The sequence below is a fragment of the Colobus angolensis genome, unplaced genomic scaffold (genome assembly GCF_000951035.1).
Source record: "Colobus angolensis palliatus isolate OR3802 unplaced genomic scaffold, Cang.pa_1.0 Scaffold43, whole genome shotgun sequence".
Classification (NCBI taxonomy): Eukaryota; Metazoa; Chordata; class Mammalia; order Primates; family Cercopithecidae; genus Colobus; species Colobus angolensis.
Genome location: NW_012117710.1, coordinates 2294165 through 2313526, shown reverse-complemented (window position 1 = coordinate 2313526; position 19362 = coordinate 2294165). Strand labels below are relative to the sequence as shown.

The following is a 19362-nucleotide window of genomic DNA, read 5'->3' as shown; positions in this document are numbered from 1 at the left end:
CTGGTGTCCGGCAGTGAGTGAGTTAGGGGGCTCTGTGGGCTGTGGGGTCTGGTGTCCGGCAGTGAGCAGGGTTAGGGGGCTCTGTGGACTGTGGGGTCTGGTTCCCCTGAGTGCAGGTGTTCAGGAAGGATGCCAGGGTCCTCTTCCGCCTGTGTGGGGGTTGACAGGGAGTTGGTGGGGGGCGTGCCCAGGACCTTCCTCTGTCGGTGCTTCCTTCTCAGTGACTGAGCTTTCTGGACGCTTCAGTGAGGTCCCTTTTCCTGTTGCCTCTGGAGCAGCCTGAGGTGGGGTGGGTGCTGTTTGCGGAGGGATGCTCCCATCTGAAGATGCCCTGTGGAGACCCTGGTGTTCTGTGTGTCTCACGTGTCGTCACGCCGGCTGCCTCACTGTTGGCCTGAATTGAAACATGCCCGGGGGCCACGCTTCCGCCTGTGCAGGAGGCCAGGAGGGTTAGAAATGGAGTTGTCTTGAGCGCAGGCCAAGCCCTCAGCATTATGGCTGAGCCACTTGCCTGGCGCCCGCAGCTGCTCTAGAGCGTGGACTCCCCACACCCAACAGAGGCATGGACGCCTCGGAGCTGGCACCTTGGCCTGGGCGTTGGCCCTTCTCCAGCTGCACCTTGGCCCGGGCACCGGCCCTTCTCTGGCTGCAGGTGGTTTTGGAGGAACCGCTCACTCCAGGCCTCTTTCGTGGGGAGGGAGCCGGAAATTGGTCTTGGGCCTTCGGGCGGGGTGGGTGTGGCCGCCCCTGGAGTGCTGGCTTCCCTGGATCTCTGGGTGTGGTCAGGGGGCTGTGAGGAGCACTTGGTGCAGCGCTGGGCTGGAGGTTTGGCTGCTTTTCAACCTGTGTTTTTTCTTTTTTAGCCCATAGAATTTCTGTTCCTTATTCATCGTACCCAGCAGTGTTTAAGCTCTAATGCCTGGGCCCCAAGCTGTAGCATTTGACTTCGAATTTGGTGGTGGGAGGATTGCCCCCAAGCAGGATCGTGATTTTACCCCTCCCCGGGTTGAGCTCCTGTTCCTGGCCCCCATCCTTTGTTTGGAGCCATAGGCCCTCCAGATGGGCTCCCAAGGGATGAGACGAGGGGTCTCGTTGGCTCTGTGCCCCTCTTGCCATGCAGAGCCCTTCAGAGGAGGTACTGGGGAGAGCAGTGCCAGGCAAGGGGGCCACAGGCACCGTGATTGGGGCTGGCCCCTGCCAGGCATGCCTGAAGGTCAGTGGCCTCCCTCCCCTGCCCCCCACCACCTCACTGGGCTGTGCAGCCCTGGGCTCTAGGTCGCCCCTTCTCCGTGTGACCCGGAGCCCTCAGTGCCGTGGCTTCTTCCCCGGGGATTACAGGTGCAGGCGCATGGTCCTGTCTGAAGGGGTCTCTGGGCTGTGGGACAGCCTGACTCCCTTTTCATTTTACGGTGGAGGAACCAGAGCGGGAGCTCGCCCTGAGCTGGGATGGCTGGAGTCACCCCTGGTTCTAGCTCTGAGGCCCCTCCCACCCAGTTCCCTGTGACTGGCTTGGCAGTGGTTGCTCTCTGGGGAAGGGGCTCCCCTGTTCCTGGAAGGCTGGGGCCTAGGTGGTCTGCACCCTCAGGGCTTGTGTGGAGAAGCCATATTCCAGGCAGGGCTGACTGCGTCGCTCACGCCTTCTGTCCACAGTGGTCTGAGACATGGCCCTGGTGCCCGTCCTGTCTCCCAGCCTGCAGCTCCTTTACCCATTATTTTCCAACCCAAAGTCATTTTGTTATTTAGGAAAGGAGAAAAGAGAGAAAAAAGAAAAAGTTAAATCTTTAGTTAATTGCCAATGACAAGACAAAGGCACTCGGACTTTCTTATTAAGTAGCAAACCCGTACTAGTTAGTAAGCATAAGTACAATTCATGATTTCTTCTTTAAATGCAATTAATATCGCAGGGAGAGATTTCCTGAGCCATCCTTGTATCATTAGCAAACCCCTCTCATTAGCTAGGCCCGCAGTGGCTGGAGATAGGAGTCTTTTGATTACAGCTATGAAAAGTCCTCTAATATTTTATATACTTTGGGGAGTGGGGAGTGAAGATTTATTTTCCGATTTAGAGGGAATTATGCTGCTCTCAACTCTGATTAAGCAGCATCTTCCTTGATTCCTGATTTCCCTTTGTGGCCCCTCTGGTCCTGCTCCTTGCTCCTAGGGGCACCCTGTGCCAAGTCTGCCCCACCAAGGGCCGTGGCTACCACAGCACTGAGGCCCAGCCAGGCCGCTTCCCATCCCCCACCCTTCTTTGTCCATCTCTGAAATGGGCAGGGTGTTGAGGCTCCCTCTGAGTTGGGCCTAGCAGCAAGTGCTTTACAGACAGATTCTGAAATCTGGCGACCATGAGCAGGGCAGGTTCCGTGGGCCCCATGGAGAAGCCCCAGGCTCTCTGGGGTCTCCCGTGCAGGAGCTTGTGGTCCGTGTGGCTCTCAGAGCCTCTGGCTTCTCATGGGAAGGTGAGGACGCCGGCAAAGCTTGCCCTGAAGAGACTCCCGGTGAAGCCTGTGTGTAGCCTGTAGGGCCATGCACACCTAAGGGCTGTACATAGACCCCGGGGGGGGGACCCTGCCTGCCCAGGAGCCGCGTGTAGACCCGGGTGGACCCTGCACCCCCAGGAGCCGTGTGTAGACCCGGGTGGACCCTGCACACCCAGGAGCCGTGTGTGGACCCGGGGGGGACCCTGCACACCCAGGAGCCGTGTGTAGACCCGGGTGGATCCTGCACACTCAGGAGCCGTGTGTAGACCCGGGGAGACCCTGCATGCCCGAGGGCTGTGTGTAGACCCGAGGGGGACCCTGCATACCCAGGAGCTGTATGCAGATCTGCAGGGCCCCACATGCATGGGAGGCGTGGTTGGTGCCTCTGTCCTCACTGGTGCTGATACTGAGGATGGACCAGGCAGCTGTGAGCCCCTCCTCAGTGCCAGTCCTCATGGCTGTGCCCTGCCCGGAATCTGTCTAGTCACATCCACCAGCATGGCCCGTGCCTCCAGATGAATGATCATGGGAGCCTCCTGGTTTGGTAACTGACAGTGCCTCATTTCACTTTCTGGACCCTTCCTGCACGACTGAACCCTACTTCTGACCGGAGTGCTTCGTGTGTGGGGCGTGCTGCAGGGGCTCGCTGCTGGTGCCGGGGTTCTGTGTGGCTGGTGGCAGCCTCCCGATTCCTGGCAAAACGTTCAGTTAACACTGCACCAGCATGTATGTCCCCACGTGCCTGGTGTGCAGGTGTCCAGAGCTTGGAGAGGCTCTTTGGGGCCAGGGATGTGTCTGGGGCAGGTCTGGGGAATGGCTCAAAGTCTGAGACTGTGTCCTCAGCTGACTCTCCTCCCATCCAGCCCTGGGGGCGGCCTCTCCTGGGTCCCCACCTGGGGCTCCTGCGCCCGCCCTTCCATCCCATACAGGCCGGGACCCTCCCTCCCCTCCTGGGCCTCCTGTACCCACCCTTGCATCCCACACAACTGGTCCCTTCCCACAGCCACACCTGTTTCCTCTCTTGCTTTGTGGCCACCAGCAGGTGCTTCACTGCCTGTTCCTTGGGGTGGAGAGAGGAAGGGGGAGCCTCCCTGGAGTCTCACAAAGCTAAGTGAGTTCACGTGCTGGGAAGATCCAGGCTGTTCTGGGAAGCGATTCTGGGTGAGAACAGGGGCCTGATCTTCCCCAACAGCCCCGGGGCTAGTTCCAGGCTCGCTGCCCGTTGGTCAGCTCAGGTTTCCCTGCTCCAGCCTCATCCTCAGTGCGTGCCCCGAGGCTCCTCCACAGAGCGGAAGGAATTGCTGGGCCACAGCAAGTGTCACGTGGAGCAACCTTTGCTCTAAATGCCTCTTGCATTTGAGGGAAGTTTGTCTAATTCAGGCACTTGCTGAGCGCCTCTTCTAGGCCGTTGTCTGAGGGAACAGAGACCCTGTGGCTGCGCATCTGTCTATTCAGCTGCCCTCACGGGAGCACCACAGACCGGGCTGCTTAAAGTAGCAGATGTTGGCTGGGCGCAGTGGCTCACGCCTGTAATCCCAGCACTTTGGGAGGTGGAGGCGGGTGGATCTCTTGAGCCCAGGAGTTCAAGACTGGCCTGGGCAACAGGGTGAGACCTCGTCTCTATTTAAAAAATAAATAAAATAAAACAAAACCCCAGCAGATGTTTGTTGCTCCCAGTTCTGGAGGCTGGAAGTCCAGGATCGAGAACCGACCAGTCTGGTGTCTGCTGAGGCTGCCTGGTTCCAGGTGGTGCCCTCTCACTGTGTCCGCACATGGTGGGGGGGGCGAGGGAGCTCTGGGGTCCCTTTTGTGAGGGTGCTAATCCCCTCCCTGAGGCTCTGCCCTGTGGCCTCCTCACCTCCCCTGGGCTCCCTCCTAGGATTTCAGCATGGGAGCGGGAGAACACAGTCCATGCATGGGCCCACCTCCTTCTCGCTGTGTGAGACCCAGTGGGCGCTCACTGCCCTGCCCCATCTTCCTACTGGGTGGTCTCTACCTGGTCCCTCAGTGCCTGATAGGCCTGCCCTGCCCACAGTGATGTCCCCGCCCTCTGAACGCATCTTCTCATGCCCTTCCAAGCAGTCTCTGTGCTGCTCCTGCTCCGAGGACATCTTTTCAGTCCAGCGGAGCCTCAGGCTCCCTGGGAACCTAACTGGACCGCTGCCTCTGCCCCTGCGTCGCAGACATGCTCTTCCCTCCCTGCCCACACAGGCCTGCACCCTCACCATCGCCGCCATCACTCTGCTGCCCCGGGCGTGGCAGTGGCACATGCAAAGCCAGCGTGCGCTGATGCTCACCGTGTCACGAGAGCACATTTGTTGTTTACACAGATTCTCCCACTGCGACCCTGGCAGCAAACCCACAAGCTGGTTATGGCCCCAGATACTCAGACAAGGAACAGGTGCAGCCAAGATGAGTGACCTGCCCGTGTTCGAACAGGCAGTGGCGGAAAGTGCTCCAGGGTTCACACCCAGGCAGGCTGACCCCAGACCCTGTGGCCAGTGCGATCGCAGGGGGCTTCCTCGTATCAGGCCGTCTGTGAAATCCACCAGGGCGGGACCCCAGGGCTTTCTGGGGCTCCAGAGCTAGCCCAGGGCCAGGCATTCAGCTGGGGATTTTATTTTATTTATTTACTTTTTTTGAGACGGAGTCTCGCTCTGTCACCCAGGCTGGAGTGCAGTGGCCAGATCTCAGCTCACTGCAAGCTCCGCCTCCCGAGTTCCTGCCATTCTCCTGCCTCAGCCTCCCAAGTAGCTGGGACTACAGGCGCCCACCACCTCGCCCAGCTAGTTTTTTGCATTTTTTAGTGGAAACAGGGTTTCACCGTATTAGCCAGGATGGTCTCGATCTCCTGACCTCGTGATCCGCCCGTCTCGGCCTCCCAAAGTGCTGGGATTACAGGCTTGAGCCACCGCGCCCGGCCCAGCTGGGGATTTTAAAGCATCTGCCGAGGGCTGAGTGGGGACAGGTGCGACAGGGACGCTTCGTCTTCCCTCTGTCCCCTTTCCCAGTGTGAGCACCCAGCCTTTTCAGTGTTTCCCAGTTTCCAGAGATCTTAGGAGAAGATGCTGGTGATTTAATGTCATTACCTTGCAAGGATCATCTGCATTTTAGGAACAGTAGGCTGAGAAGATGTTTTCTTAGCCCAGAAAATAGATTTCTCAGGCATAATGTCAGGGCCTTGGTTGTAGAGGATTTGGATCCCTGCTTCTCCTCCAAAAAAGCAGAAGAAAATCTCAGTGCAGAGGGAACGTGTAAGCTTGTTTCCTGTCTGGGCCAGAGCCACAGTGTGTGAGCTAGCAGAGCCTCAGAGTGTGTCTGACACGTCGTGACCTCTGTGTTATTTTCTCTTCAGAATTATCTTAGAGATTCTCCAAGGTTTTTTCCAGTAAACTTCAGAGGGAGCTTGCCAAGGTTCTGCCAGTCCTCTCGGATGGCCTTGGTCTGCGGACTGACGTGGAGAGGCAAGCTCGCCGCAGTGCAGATCCCCAGAAGCCCTCTCCCTCCCTGTACGGTGGGCCCTGCCCACTGCTTACTGGGGTTATTCCTGGGCGGTCTAGAATCCCAATCACCTGCATGTTGCTGCTGTCTGCACACTTGCCATGTGACCCATGGGGCCCTCTTTTGGGCACTGGGGATGGGGATGAGGAGAAGGTGGGCACTTCAGACTCAGAGCAGTGAAGTCCCCCGTGCATTCCACGCCACGAAACTTAGAAAGATTTAGTCTGTAATAACCACAAGAAAAGAAATTGGTTCATTTATCTTGAAAAATTATGGGAGTAATTCCGTATAGGGGAAACGTCGTACCCTCATCCTAAGTACGAAGCATTTTCCTGTGATTTAAACTTCTCGTGTCTCCGCAGTGGCCCTTTCTGGCTTAGCTTTTTCTCAACTACAAGTATCTTCCATAAGCTGGTCCCCTTCTGGCCCCAGGCCCACAGTGGTGGCACCTGCCCCGCCCCTGCCACCTGCCTCCCTGACGTGGAGCCCATGCCATCCTCGCCTCTGCCTGTTCTGGAGACACTGGGACTTTTCCTTGAACTGGGCTGCCTGGGGGCTTGTTTTTGCCTGTGATGCAGCCAGCAGCTCTGGCAGACAGCCTTCCCCAAGCTCCCCCAGTCGAGTTAACTTCCACAGCGAGAGGCTTCACAGGGATAGGAGATGGCCTCAGATGTCCTACACAGGCAGATGTAGGAGTGGGGCTGATAGGAGGGAGGGAGGCCCTTTCTGTAGGGATAGCTTTCAAATTCAGCCTTTTTTCTAAGCAGGGGCTCTTTATCCAGCATCCCGGGGCAGGAACTCAGTTCTCCGTGAAGCCCTAGCAGCTGCATACACATTTGTGTTACATGCACGCGTTTTTCTTCAGAGAGCAGTTGCCATCTTCAAAAGGTTTCTGACACCTGTGCCTCCTCCCCAGTGTTAACAACTGCCCTGTTGAGGAGGCAGCCTCAATGATCCCAGCGAAGATTCTAGAGCCCTTGGAAGCCACCTGCACAGACACCACCATCTGGCTTCCCAACACTCCTCTGTGAGTGTAAACAGAGCAGGGTATCCAGCTTGGCAGTCAGAGCAGTGGGACTCTGGTGGGACAGGTGCTCAGGCGCCCAGTGGTGCTTGTGAGGCCAGCAGTGGCAGCCCTGGGCACACCGCAGCCCTGGTGGTGAGGCCCCGGTTCCTCTGAGCACAGCTGCTCTGGCTCTGCAGCAGCCTGGTCCCGGGGCGGTGCCTGAGGAGTCATTCTGAGAAATGATGGTGGCCTCAGGCAAACATTCGGCTGGGACATGCGCGCCGGCTGGGCTGCTTTTTTCTGAGGAGAAAGCATTTCCCAGCTCAGACACCCAGCCGTGCTCACGAGGAGATGGCTGGGTGAGCAGCAGGGCTGCCCGCGGCCCATGGTGCCTGTGTCTCCTCCAGGTTGGAAAGGAAACTAGGGAGTGGACTCCACTTAAGATCCCCCCAGGCGTCCTCAGGAAGCCACAGCCACTCCAGAAGCCTTCCCGGGGCCAGAGGGTGCAGAGCTGACCAGAAAGTTGGCCTCTGGCCCGGATGCCCAGCTCTGACCTCAGCACCCTCTCATCTCTTGGAGACCCGGGGCCTCTGCCCCAATCAGCCCCGGGAGCCCTGGGATGCAGGCCCTCACCTCGCAGCCAGAACTCTGTGAGGCTCTGGGCCTCAACCTCACTACCGCAGGGGGTATGGGGTGCAGCTGAGACTCAGGGATGCCACATGAATGGGCGATGAGGCAGTACGAGTGCCTGTGCGTGTGGACGCCCTCACTCTGGTGCTCAGCAGTAGCCTTGTGAATTAGAATTGCGGTGGGGGCAGTTACCCAGCTTCTCCTCTTATTAGTTTGTGGCATTAAGGAAGGCCCCTGGGAACACACCCTGCATCTTCCCAAATTAAACCGAATGCAAGGTCTCTTCCTAAAGCCTATGCTGCGCTAGTGAGTTTGCCACAAGGACTATTAGCATTTATGTTGTATGCAGGTTGGGGCTGTGAGTGGATCTGGCAGGCCAGACCTGCACTCCAGGAGGGACGGACCTTGTAGGCAGAGGGACACGGGGCCGGTCGGACTACACTGAGGCTGGGCCATGCCGAAGCCGGGTCACGCTGAGGCTGGTCCGTGCTGAAGCCAGCCTGTGCTCAGGCTGCTCCACGCTGAGGCTGGTCCGCACTGAGGCTGCTGCACACTGAGGCTGGTCCACACTGAGGCTGGAACTGCTGCCAGGATGTCTGTGCTTGCGCTCAGGCTGCTCTCCTGAGCACGCCTCTTCCCCCACACCTCTTCCAGGTTGGGTCTGGGCAGCGCACATGCTGCTGTGCAAGCTCCGTCTTCCAGGGTGAGGTGGCTCCCACCCTGAGGGCTCCCAGCCCATGCCCGGCCTTTTGCTCCCCTCTCCCTGTTGGCCCCACCTGAAATCAACAGGTTGCTTCGTCTCAGTCAAACATACAGTTGAGTTCCGTAAATGAGACCAGAATCTGTTTCTGTGAGAGAAAATCGATAAACCTCTAGCCAGACTCATCGTAAATAAGAGGACACAGATGAACACTCTTGGGCGTGAGAGAAGTGACCCTGGTGCCTGCCATTTTCCATGTTTCAGTAGAGCCGTCCTGGTAGGTGTGAAGTGGCTCCTGTGGGCTTCGTTTGCGTTCCCCTGAGGCCGGTGGTCCCGAGCTGCTCACTCTGCGCTTATCGGCCCCGCATTTGTTTTCTCTGGAGAAGCGTCTGTCGCATCCAGTGCCCGCTTTGTAAATGGGTTTTGTTGGTTAGTGGTGAGAGTCTTCATGTGTTCTAGATACTAGACCCTTCTCAGGTACGTGATATGAGAGGCCCCTGGGGGGCAGCCCAGGAAGGGCTCTGAGCCTTGCTGGGCATCAGGGCCTTGTCAGGGAGGAGATGGCCATCTGTGGGCCTTGGGAAGGGGCATAGAGGGGCCAGGCACACATGGCCCTGCCTCCTGCAGCCTGGTGTGGGCACGGGGTGTGGCCAGAGAGAACAGTTTCCACAGACAGGCTCAGTGCTAGGACTGCCCGGAGCACACTCAGGGCCCCTGGAAGGCAACCCTGGCTGGGAATCCTGTCCTCCAGGCTCTTGCTGTGGGATCATGGCCCTTCCCGAGAAGTCTGCCTGTGGTGCTGTCCTCCCTAGCCACGCTGTGCACCTGGGCCACCCTGGAGTGCAGCCGGGTCCTCCAGAGAGTCTGTCAGGGACTGTGCCACCACTTCTCAGGCACCGCAACACAGGCATGAGGGAGTAAATGCAGAAAATGAGGTTTTAGGTACCGAGCGCTCTGTGCCTGGGCCGGGCCCAGAGCAACATCCTGTCCCCAGGCCTGGCTGTGGAGGGCTTCCCTGCCCTGTCGCTGCACTGGCAGGGCCCTGATCTGTTGCTGCACTGGCAGGGCCCTGATTTGTCTGCCCCTGAAGTCTGGTAGGCTGGGCGCTCCACAAAGTGGCTGGGCCTCAGGTCCCTGTGGTGGGGACGGCCGGGCTGCTGTGTGCCGCCTGATCAGGGGACAGCCGGGCTGCTGTGTGCCGCCTGATCAGGGGACGGCCGGGCTGCTGTGTGCAAAGCCTGAATAGTGGACAGCCAGGCTGCTGTGTGCACCGCCTGTTGCAGGGGCAGAGTTGCCCCCGGGAGGTGTGAGAGGTGAGTCTGTGACCTGTGGATGAATAATGAACGGGCTCTCCCCCATGTCGGGAAGCGTTTAGCAGGGCCCTCTCCTTATCCCCAGTGCCCTCTTCCTGGATCCCAGCTTCCTGCCTGCGCTTCCGCACACTGTTCCGTCTGCCTGCTACTCCTTTCCTTCTGGGTCTCCTCGCCCTCATGGGCCTTCTACCGCTCCTTGCCTCTCGTGGGCCTGCCCCGGCTGCAAGTAGGCATTCCACAGGTCCTCAGTGAGGCTGCCTCCTAGGGGCCTGCCTGACTTCCAGCCAGCTCAGCCTCCTCCCTAGACTGTAGGCTGCCCTGGAGGTCGGAGCTTCAGACCTGGTCCCGTGCCCGGGAGCCCAGGTTTCCCACCCAGGGACAGGTGGTGGTATCCCCATCGTCACGGTGAGGGCTGGAGGCGCAGGTGCCTGTGAGTGACCTGCTGCTGCCCTGGGCCTGCGCCCTGCCAGCGGGTCCCATGGGTCCTCACAAGGAGCCCTCCGCACCCTCCCCTCTCGGCTGCCAAGTCCCCAGGAGAAAAGACGTGGAGCCGGGGCTGCTGGGCGGCCATGGCCCTGCCGTGCGGGCCTGATGGCTGGGCGAGGGAGCTGCAGTTGGTGCCAAGAGCACCGTGGGACCATCCTTGCGTTTGCTCTTCACCACCTGCCTCTTTCCCCACTCCCCAGTGGCGTTCCTTCTTTTAAATACTGATATGTCTACACAGCTTCTCAAACTGGTAGACAGTAGAGCCGACTCTAGGTCCTGTCTGCTCAGCATGGGCAGCTCCCTCTGCTTCATCCCGGCTGCTTCGACCCACCCCAGTGCCTCCCCATTCCAAGCTCAGCCGCACACACACTGGACATACCCGGGAAGTGGCCATCGCTGCATCCATGCCCATCGTCCACCCACCCGTGTGCCCCCCCCCAAGCACCGCCTGTGTGCCAGGTTCTGTGCTGGCAACAGGGCCCTACATGGTTGCCACGTCTCCTCCAGGGAACGCCCCATCCAGTGGGGAGGAGAGTCATCTGCCCAGTCACTGTGTGGTGTGGTGGAGTAGCGGGCGCAGTCACAGAGGAGTGGGGGTGGGCACTTCTGGCTGGCAGGGGAGGGGTGAGGGAGCTACCAGGACAGATTGTGGGGAAGGTAGCGTTTCAGTTGGATCTAAATGGCGGATGGGAGCGGGGGTGTAGGTGGAAGGTGACCCATGGACATGGGTCGTGGGTCTGCCCCTCTGTGGCTACTGTCCTGTGCCGTGGGCCTGGAGGGGAATGTAGGGATGAGAGCTGGCCTGGTGGGGAGGTGCAGGGTGGGTGGAGGACCTGCAGCATGGCTGGGGGTGTCGGGCACAGGCTTGAGGGGCAGGCATTGGCTGCTGTGAGAATATAGTCGGGAGCTTAGTTATGAGTCTAAGGTTACACATTAAAATAAAAGGGCTTGATTTTTGCTCTGCACATTGTGGCATACGTCAGCATTTCCCCCTTGTTTCCTGGAAATCATCCACAAATAACAAGAAGCATGAAAAACCAAAATGGCACTTAAATTTTGACAAAACAGAAATGCAGCTGCAAACCAAGCCCCAGGCAGAGGCAGGCAGCCCATGGCTCGGGAGAGTGCCTTGAGCAGACACATCCCCAGGGAAGCCTGGAGCAGTGCCGGTGGAGAGAGCTCCATGAGGGAGCCGCTGAGTAGAACTCCCTTGCTGGCAGGAGCCCTTGCGAGAGGCAGTGCCTGACCCTGGCTTCGGGGTGCTGGGGCCAGGCGGCAGCTGGAACAGGGGTCCCTGGACTGGCGCATGGTTCCAAGCCGCAGCAGAGGTTGGTGCTGAGCTGAGGGGTCACACGAGTGCATCACATGTGCTTGAAGCCGCATCTGTGGCAGAGAGAACATTTGCTCTTAGGAAAACTCACAGCGTCCTTTCTCTCCTGCCAGAGGGAGCTACTGGGGGCTGATTGGACTCACAGCAAAACTGTCACTGGATTTCAGATAAAAGGAAGCAGGCCTGTCCTTCCCCACTGCGAACCTGTGCACAGAGCCACATTCAATAAAACTCATCTTCAGCAGTGAGCAGTAAAGGTCACTCCATGCATTCGTGTAAGAGCAAAGGAGAAAAAGAAGAAAAACAAGTGGCAGAAAAAGTTTCACAGAAAAACAGTGGACACTGAGCAGATGAAAATTGTATCCAGATATTTTGCCAAGAAATAAAAGTTAACGAGGTGTTAGAGTCTGGGAGGCTTGGTGGAACGCATATGCTCCAAGAAGAGACGGTGAGGCCAGGGGGTGCGTGAGACGGAACCCAGAGGGTCTCGGGGCAGGAGAGGGGGCAGCACGGGAAGAAAGGTGACCGGATGCACAGGGAGGCGAATCATGGGAAAAACTACATAAAGAACCCGCAGCAAGAGTTCCATCTCCTGAACTGGAAGATGAAGTGAATGTGGAAGCTGGGAAATGTAACTACTACATGTCAGATACTCAAAAAGAAGTGTCAGGATGGCAGAGGGAGGAGAGAACATGAGGATGGCGTCCTCGCCGTTGAGAGCCAAAGACGCAAACACACCATCTAAAGGTAGTATCAGGTGCAGAGAGTAGATGGAGCTGCGTGTTCGGCTCCCTAGAGCACCAGGCGCAGTAGACTGGTCTATCCTGAGAGAGTGACTGTGAGGGCCTGGCTCCTGGCCATGGAGCCGGGATCCCGTGGTCTGCATCTGCGCACAGCAAACGTGGAAGAGCCCGTGCTGTGCCCAGTCCAGTTCTGCAGGCGTGAGAACCGGCGGAGCCTGTGGTGGAAACCCCAGTCCCGGGCGGAAAACAGAGCTGCCCCGCTCAGGCCACAAGGCAGGCAGGGGAGGAACGCTGGCCTCCTCCAGTTTTCATTCCATTCAGGCCTCAAGGAGTTGGAGGAAGCCTGCCCATGGTGCAGCGGGCAGTCTGCTGAGTCCCCGATTCAAATGTTGATCTCTTCCACAAACCCTCCCAGGCACACCCAGAAAGAGTTTGGATCTGAGTACCCCAGGTCCTGTCCAGTGGACACATGGAATGAACCGTCACAGACTGTATAAAGTTAAACAGTGAAGGTGATATATCTGACTAGTTAGGCACTGAACATAGGAGATACAGTAGGTACTGTCTAGTAGGAAAGTATAGGTGTGAAACAAAACTGAGTTATAAAAGCAACCAGGGTAAAACATGCACACTTTTCTAAGCCTCGAGAGAATTACACGCAAAAAAGTAAACTAGATTAAAAAGGCCACAGAATGACATAGGTGTAAAAGCTATAAAATCAAAAGCATAACAACATAATACAACAGAAGTAGACACAAATCAAGTTATAGATGGACTAAACTCTCCTATTAAAAGCAAAGGACTTCCCGATTGGATTGCAAAGCAAAACCAAACGTTGGAAAATACGGGAAGCAAAGGCATCCTGGTGACATGAACCTGGAAAGCAGGAGCTGTGATCTCAATGCAGTGTGAGTTCAAGCCGGAAGCCTCTCGGAAACAAAGGTGGGTGCTTTTCATAGCGAGTCGCAGGTGGGTTAGCCAAATAACATATCACTGCTGTTGGGAAAAGCAGAAATGAGGAGAGATTCACGGGGAAATTGTCAGAGACGCCCGTAGTAGAATTTATGTCCTCATCTGCGATATATCAAGTGGGCAAAGAACAATGGAAAAAAACAGAAAAATATAGACGTGCGTAAAACCCAGATCCCGGCCGGGCGCGGTGGCTCAAGCCTGTAATCCCAGCACTTTGGGAGGCCGAGACGGGTGGATCACGAGGTCAGGAGATCGAGACCATCCTGGTCTACATGGTGAAACCCCGTCTCTACTAAAAATACAAAAAAAAAAAAAAAAAAAAAAAAAAAAAAACTAGCCGGGCGAGATGGCGGGCGCCTGTAATCCCAGCTACTCGGGAGGCTGAGGCAGGAGAATGATGTGAACCCAGGAGGCGGAGCTTGTAGTAAGCCGAGATTGCGCCACTGCACTCCAGCCTGGGCGACAGAGTGAGACTCCGTCTCAAAAAAAAAAAAAAAAAAACCCAGATCCCCCAAATTAGAGAGTATACTCATGTTAAAGGAGTGCATAGAAAACAACATTCACAAAGATTAATTGTGTCTTCGATGATAGAGAAAGCCTTTGTAAATTAAAACAAGTAGAACTAATATAACTTCTTGTGATTGCAGTGTGATGTGAAATCAAGAACAAAATCAGGAAAAAAAAAAGCTCCTAACACTTGGAAATTAAAAATCAAAACCCAAACAGAACAAAACACTTTGTCTTAAACAATTCTTGGTTCAAAGAATTACGGTTCAAAAGTGCATACAATCTAGAAAATAATTGTCATGAAAACACTTCTCATCAGAGCCTGTGGGAACCATCTAAATTCACAAGTTTAAATATTTGTATCATTCAACAAAAAAGCATGTAAATATATGGATGAGACCTTCAACCCAAGAAGTCAGGAACAAAAGGAAAATAAACCTTATTGAAACAAAAAGGTAGGAATTTGTAAAGATCAAAGCAGAAGTTAACAGGAAAGTGAAAAATGGTAGAAATAATAAATAAGTCCAAATACCTGTTATTTGAAATAAAACCAATAAAACATATGAATTATTCACAGTTCTAATAAAAAATTGATAGAAAGTATCACCATCCAAAATAAGAAACAAGACTAATTACCTGAGCTGTTGACTGAGCAGGGGCATGCCAGAGCGTTCGGGCATGCTGAAAATTCTGTGTCGTGACCTGGACGGTGGATACGAAGGTGTAGACGTGTATGAAAAGCCATCAAGCTATACACATAAGATTGAGCACTTCACTGCGTGTAAATTATATGTACCTCGATGGGAAAGAAAATAAAAGCAAAAATTAAAAAATTGAAAAGAATGATGAGTCTTACCTGAATTCTATAAAAAGAATTATGAATTATATCTCAATTCCATTTTAATAATAATCTGTAGGAAATGAATAACTTTTTAGGGAAATGGTATCTATGTATCCCAACTCCAGAAGAGAGAGAAATTTTAAACAGACCAATTATTGTAGAAAAACGTTGTCCTAACATCGCCATGGCCGCTCTCCCCCACTGCAAAAGGAAAGAAACAGAAAATGCATCAGGCCAAGCCAGTTTCATGGGAAAATTCTACCAGATTTGCAAAGTGCAGATACTTTGAACACTGCGTAAACCAGTTCAGACTGTGGGAGAAGGAGGGGAGGGCATTCTGGAAGTGAGTGTTGTATTGACACCAACAACTGCAAAGGCCTTACAAGCCTGTGTGTGTGTGCATGTGGGCGTGCATGTGCATGTCTGGGTGGGCGTGTGTGCATGTGTGTGCATGCACACGCATACGTGCATCCGTGTCAGTGTTAACGTGTCAGGAGTGAAATTCAGCAGGTTGAAATACACCATATGTAGCAGGGTTTATTCCAGGACCAGCCTGTCAGCTTGATTTTAGGATATCAATTTATAGAACACCCTCTTCATATTTGCTGAAAAGGCATTTGACAGAATCCAACATTCAGCCTTGATTAAAAACTCTTAATAAAATAGGAATATATGGGTAATTTCTCAGCATGATAGGAAATACCTATTTGAAGCACAAGGTGACATGCTGAAAATGAGAAAGTACCGGCTTCAGCTCCAGTGAAGCCACAGGCCACCTAAGGATGTCCAGCCTCACAACTGTGATTTAGTATTATTCTGGAGACACCAGTCATCCAGAGTAGACAAGCGAAAGAAGCCCAAGGTATCCATATTGCGAAGGAGGAGGAAAATTGGAAAATTGTCCCTCTTTGCTGCTGATAAGATTGTGTTCCAAGAGAATCAACTGAGAACTGCTGCTGTCGATCGGAATTTAGCGAAGGGGGCGGGAAACAAAAATTTAAAATCATGTATACAAAGATAAGTTAGAAAGTAGAAGAAAAGGCCAGGCGCAGCGGCTCACACCTGTAATCCCAGCACTTTGGGAGGCTGAGGCAGGTGGATCCCTTGAGGTCAGGAGTTCGGGACCAGCCTCACCAACATGGTGAAACCCCATCTCTACCAAAAATACAAAAATTTGCCGGGCATCGTGGCATGCACCTGTAATCCCAGCAACTTGGGAGGCTGAGGCAGGAGAATTGCTTGAACCCGAGAGCTGCAGTGAGCCGAGATGACACCACTGCGCTCGAGCCCGGGCGACACAGTGAGACTCTGTCTCAAAATATATATATACACACACATATATATATTTGTATGTATATGTATAGTGAGAAAAGCAAAGTACCAAATGATGTGTAGGACATCTTACCATTTTTATTGAAATAAAGTGTGGTGGGAGGAAGAACATAGACGTATTGCTGGCATGCACACCAGCAGCCTCTGGAAGGAACATATGCTCAAACCTCAGAACGTTGGTTGGCTGAGAGTCAGGGACCTGGGGTGCTGGGGTTGGAAGTTGGGGAGAGGCTGCTCAGGGCATGGGCTTCCGTGTTTGTTGTCTGAACTGTGGGTCTTTCTTGTTAATGGACACATAATTGTACATATTCATGGGGTACATAGTGATGTTTCAGTACATGTAATGTATGGTAATTAGATCAGGGCAATTAGCATATCCTGCCCCCTTGCACACTGTGCACACGCCCGCCCCCCACCCCCTTGCCCTTTTTCCCAGGCTCCTGCTGGCCCCCAGCCCAGGGGGTGTTATCCCCCTCGAATCATCCCACCCTGGGTGTCTGGCAGGCTTTGCAACCCCACTGCTGAGGGCCTCTGGCTGCCCTCGTACATGCTGGTACCTCCCCTCCCCTCCCTGAGGCCACGCTGCCCTATCTCCTCCCTTCATGGTGGGGTGCAGGCTTTGGAGTGGGTTAGGACTGGCGGGAACAAGGTTCTGACTTGGGCCGGGGCAGGATATACCTCCCTGAGCCCGTCGGATCCTGTCCGTGGGACACCCCAGGAGTGGTGAGGGGCGTCTCTGGGTGGGCCTCCCTTAGCAGCACCCCCAGAGCCTGGAGCTGGTGCCCACATAGCCCCTCAGCCTGCGCCAGCCTGCCTGACCAGGCCCTGTCTGTGCCTTGCTCTTCCTTGAGCCTGCAGTCGGTTCTGGCTCCTGGCCTCCCCACCGTCTGCTGCCCCCGACGCCTCCCACCACAGGTGTGTAGGGGCAGGTTAGAATCCACACTCCTGGCTGGGCGCGGCGGCTCACACCTGTAATCCCAGCACTTTGGGAGGCCAAGGCGGGTGAATCACCTGAGGTCGGAGTTCAAGACCAGCCTGGGGAACACACTGGTACCCCATCTCTACTAAAATACAAAAAATTAGCCAGGCCTGGCAGCACGCACCTGTAATCCCAGCTACTCGGGAGGCTGAGGCAGGAGAATCGCTTGAACCTGCGAGGTGGAAGTTGCAGTGAGCTGAGATTGTGCCACTGCACTCCAGCCTGGGCGACAGAGCGAGACTCCGTCTCTTCAAAAAAAAAAAAAAAAAAAAAAAGGGGGAATTCAGGCTCCCTCCAGGGCGGTGCAGCATCTCACGCTGTTCTGCGGAGGAACTGGAAGTAGCAGAATAAATGATGGCTGGTGGCTGTTAAACCAAACCGCCGGCAGTGTTGGAGCGTGCTCTCTCCCCAGCTATGTGTCCCTTCCCCAGAGTCTCTCACATCTGCCCCACATACCCCGCCGGGAGCCTATGCATCTGTTGCTACTCAGGAGACACAAGTGCCAAAAAAGTGAGAGAACCTGAGTATGCAAAGTTAAGAGTGCTCTATGGCCTGGCAGCTTCAGGCTTCCGGGAAAGAGGGCTCTCCCCCAGCTCCCAGCCCAGGGCGGAGGTGCTACCAGGGGCAGTCTCAGGGGCCTGGGCGGGGGTTCCCCACACACCTGGGGGCACTTATGTCTGCTGACCCTCTGTCCTTTGCTTTCTCCTAGCTGGAGATGGAGCTGAAGATGCTCCAGTCTCAGTCCAGTTCTGCCGAACAGAGTTTCCTGTTCTCCAGAGAGGAGGTGGACACCCTCAGGTATGTCCCACAGAGAGGAGGCAGACATGCCCAGGTGTGTCCTGCGGGGGAGGAAGTGGACGTGCCCAGGCGTGTCCTGGGTGGGGGGAGGCGGATGTGCTCAGGTGAGTCCTGTGGGGGGAGGGGAGGTGGGCACACTCACGGGTGTCCCCCAGGAAGGAAGTGGACATGCTCAGGCGTGTCCCCCAGCGGGGAGGTGCGCATGCTCAAGTGTGCCCTCTCCAGAGGAGGGGAGTGCAGGAGACACGTCGTGGCAGCCTCCTGTCCCCTCTCTCCAGCCTGTGGCCTTCTCTGTGTGCTCCCCCGTTGGTGGTTGGAGTGAAGTCTTGCTCCTCTGCTGCCTTCCTGGAAGGGCTTTTCTTCACAAGTCACATCCCATCCACGTAGGTTCCTCTCTGCAGGGACACTCGTCTCTGCTGGTGTGGGCCTTTCTTCAGCAGCACTTCTCCAGCCAGCGCTGACAGCGGGGGCCTCTCAGTGTCCCGATGCTCAGAAGGGAGCGGGTCCTCCATCACGGGGTGGTGCTGGAGCCGGGTCCGCAGCCGCAAGGGCTGTGTGGCAGTGCTGTGCCGAGACGGCTGCACCGGAGTGTGGCTCAGAGCAGAGCCCAGGCAGTGCGGCAGCTGGGCGTGTCCAGCAGCCCTCGGGCTGCGCTTCAGACATGCTGCCGGCTCTCTACCACCGCCCTGTCCTGGGGTGCCCTCACCCTGGCTCCTGCTTGCACACCGCGTCCCTAGACCAGGGTCTGCAGGCCGTGCTGCTTTTCTAGAGCTCTCTTCCTCTCCCCCTGGCTTGTGGACCCATCGGGATCCTTAGGCAAGAGGTTTCCAGGGAGATGCAGGTGGAGCTCCTGGCTCTGCTTTAGGGCCTGTATCGGCACTGCCACTTCCAGTGTGGATTGAAAGTGGCTGTGTGTCCTGCTAGAACCCGAGTGTCCTGCTAGAATCCACTGTGGGAGGCAGGAGGCCGTGGCTTTCCTGCACTGGCCACTCCTCTGCTCTGAGTGTCTGCAGCAGGCCAGGCCCTCGGCATCTGGGGTTTCTCCTGGTCATCAGAGGAACTGAGAAGAGGGGACTGAGACAGCTCTAGGGGACATCAAATGGCCCTGCAGTGAGATGGGGGTGGCGGTGGTGAGAGGACGCCCTTCCCTGGCCACACAGCTTTGGTGTGTGGGCCCCTGTGCCCCCCGCGGCAGCCTCCTCTGCTTCATCACACCCACTCCCTGGGGTTCTGGTTTTCACCCGTGGATGGCCCCTTTCTCAGGGTTGCTGAGAGTAAAGCAGGAAAAGGGATGCCTTTGGTCTGGCCCTGGCCCAGGAAGTGCTCTGCACGTGGCAGCTGTGATGCCTTCTGGATTCGAGGTTCCTCCAGCATCTCTGAAGCATTCCTCATGCATGGGCTGTGCCGTACACATCGCCCTCTCTGGGACCCGCCAGAGTCTGAGCGGTTTGGTTTCCATCCGTTCAGCCGTTCAGTGTTCAGATATTGAGTGTGTGCCGTGGGCGTCTTTAGGGTCAAGCTCGGAGGCTGATGGAGTGGTGAGTGGGTGCTGATGCACTCTCCGTCTTCATCAGCGTCTCCTTGTCTTAGGGACCTGGGGGCCATTCTTCACCTAGAGGCTCTGTTGTTACAGCCTGTGAGGTGCACGTGGTCCTGCGACAGTGGGTGTCTCCTCCAGCAAGTGCGTCTGCGTGCGGTGTTCAGATTGATGGCGGGGTGGGGAGGGGGGGCTGTGTGTGAGTGT

At 55.7% G+C, this 19362-nt stretch overlaps 1 protein-coding gene across 4 annotated transcripts in view; it reads left to right on the top strand.

Moving 5' to 3' along the window:
* Positions 1 to 19362, top strand: part of MAD1L1 (MAD1 mitotic arrest deficient-like 1 (yeast)) — a 416346-nt gene that overhangs the window by 232396 nt on the left and 164588 nt on the right. For all 4 annotated transcript variants that reach the window (XM_011956957.1, XM_011956959.1, XM_011956961.1 and 1 more), the window contains one exon: positions 17530 to 17618. In XM_011956957.1, the coding sequence (XP_011812347.1) occupies positions 17530 to 17618 (89 nt within the window). The remainder of the gene's footprint in view (positions 1 to 17529; positions 17619 to 19362) is intronic.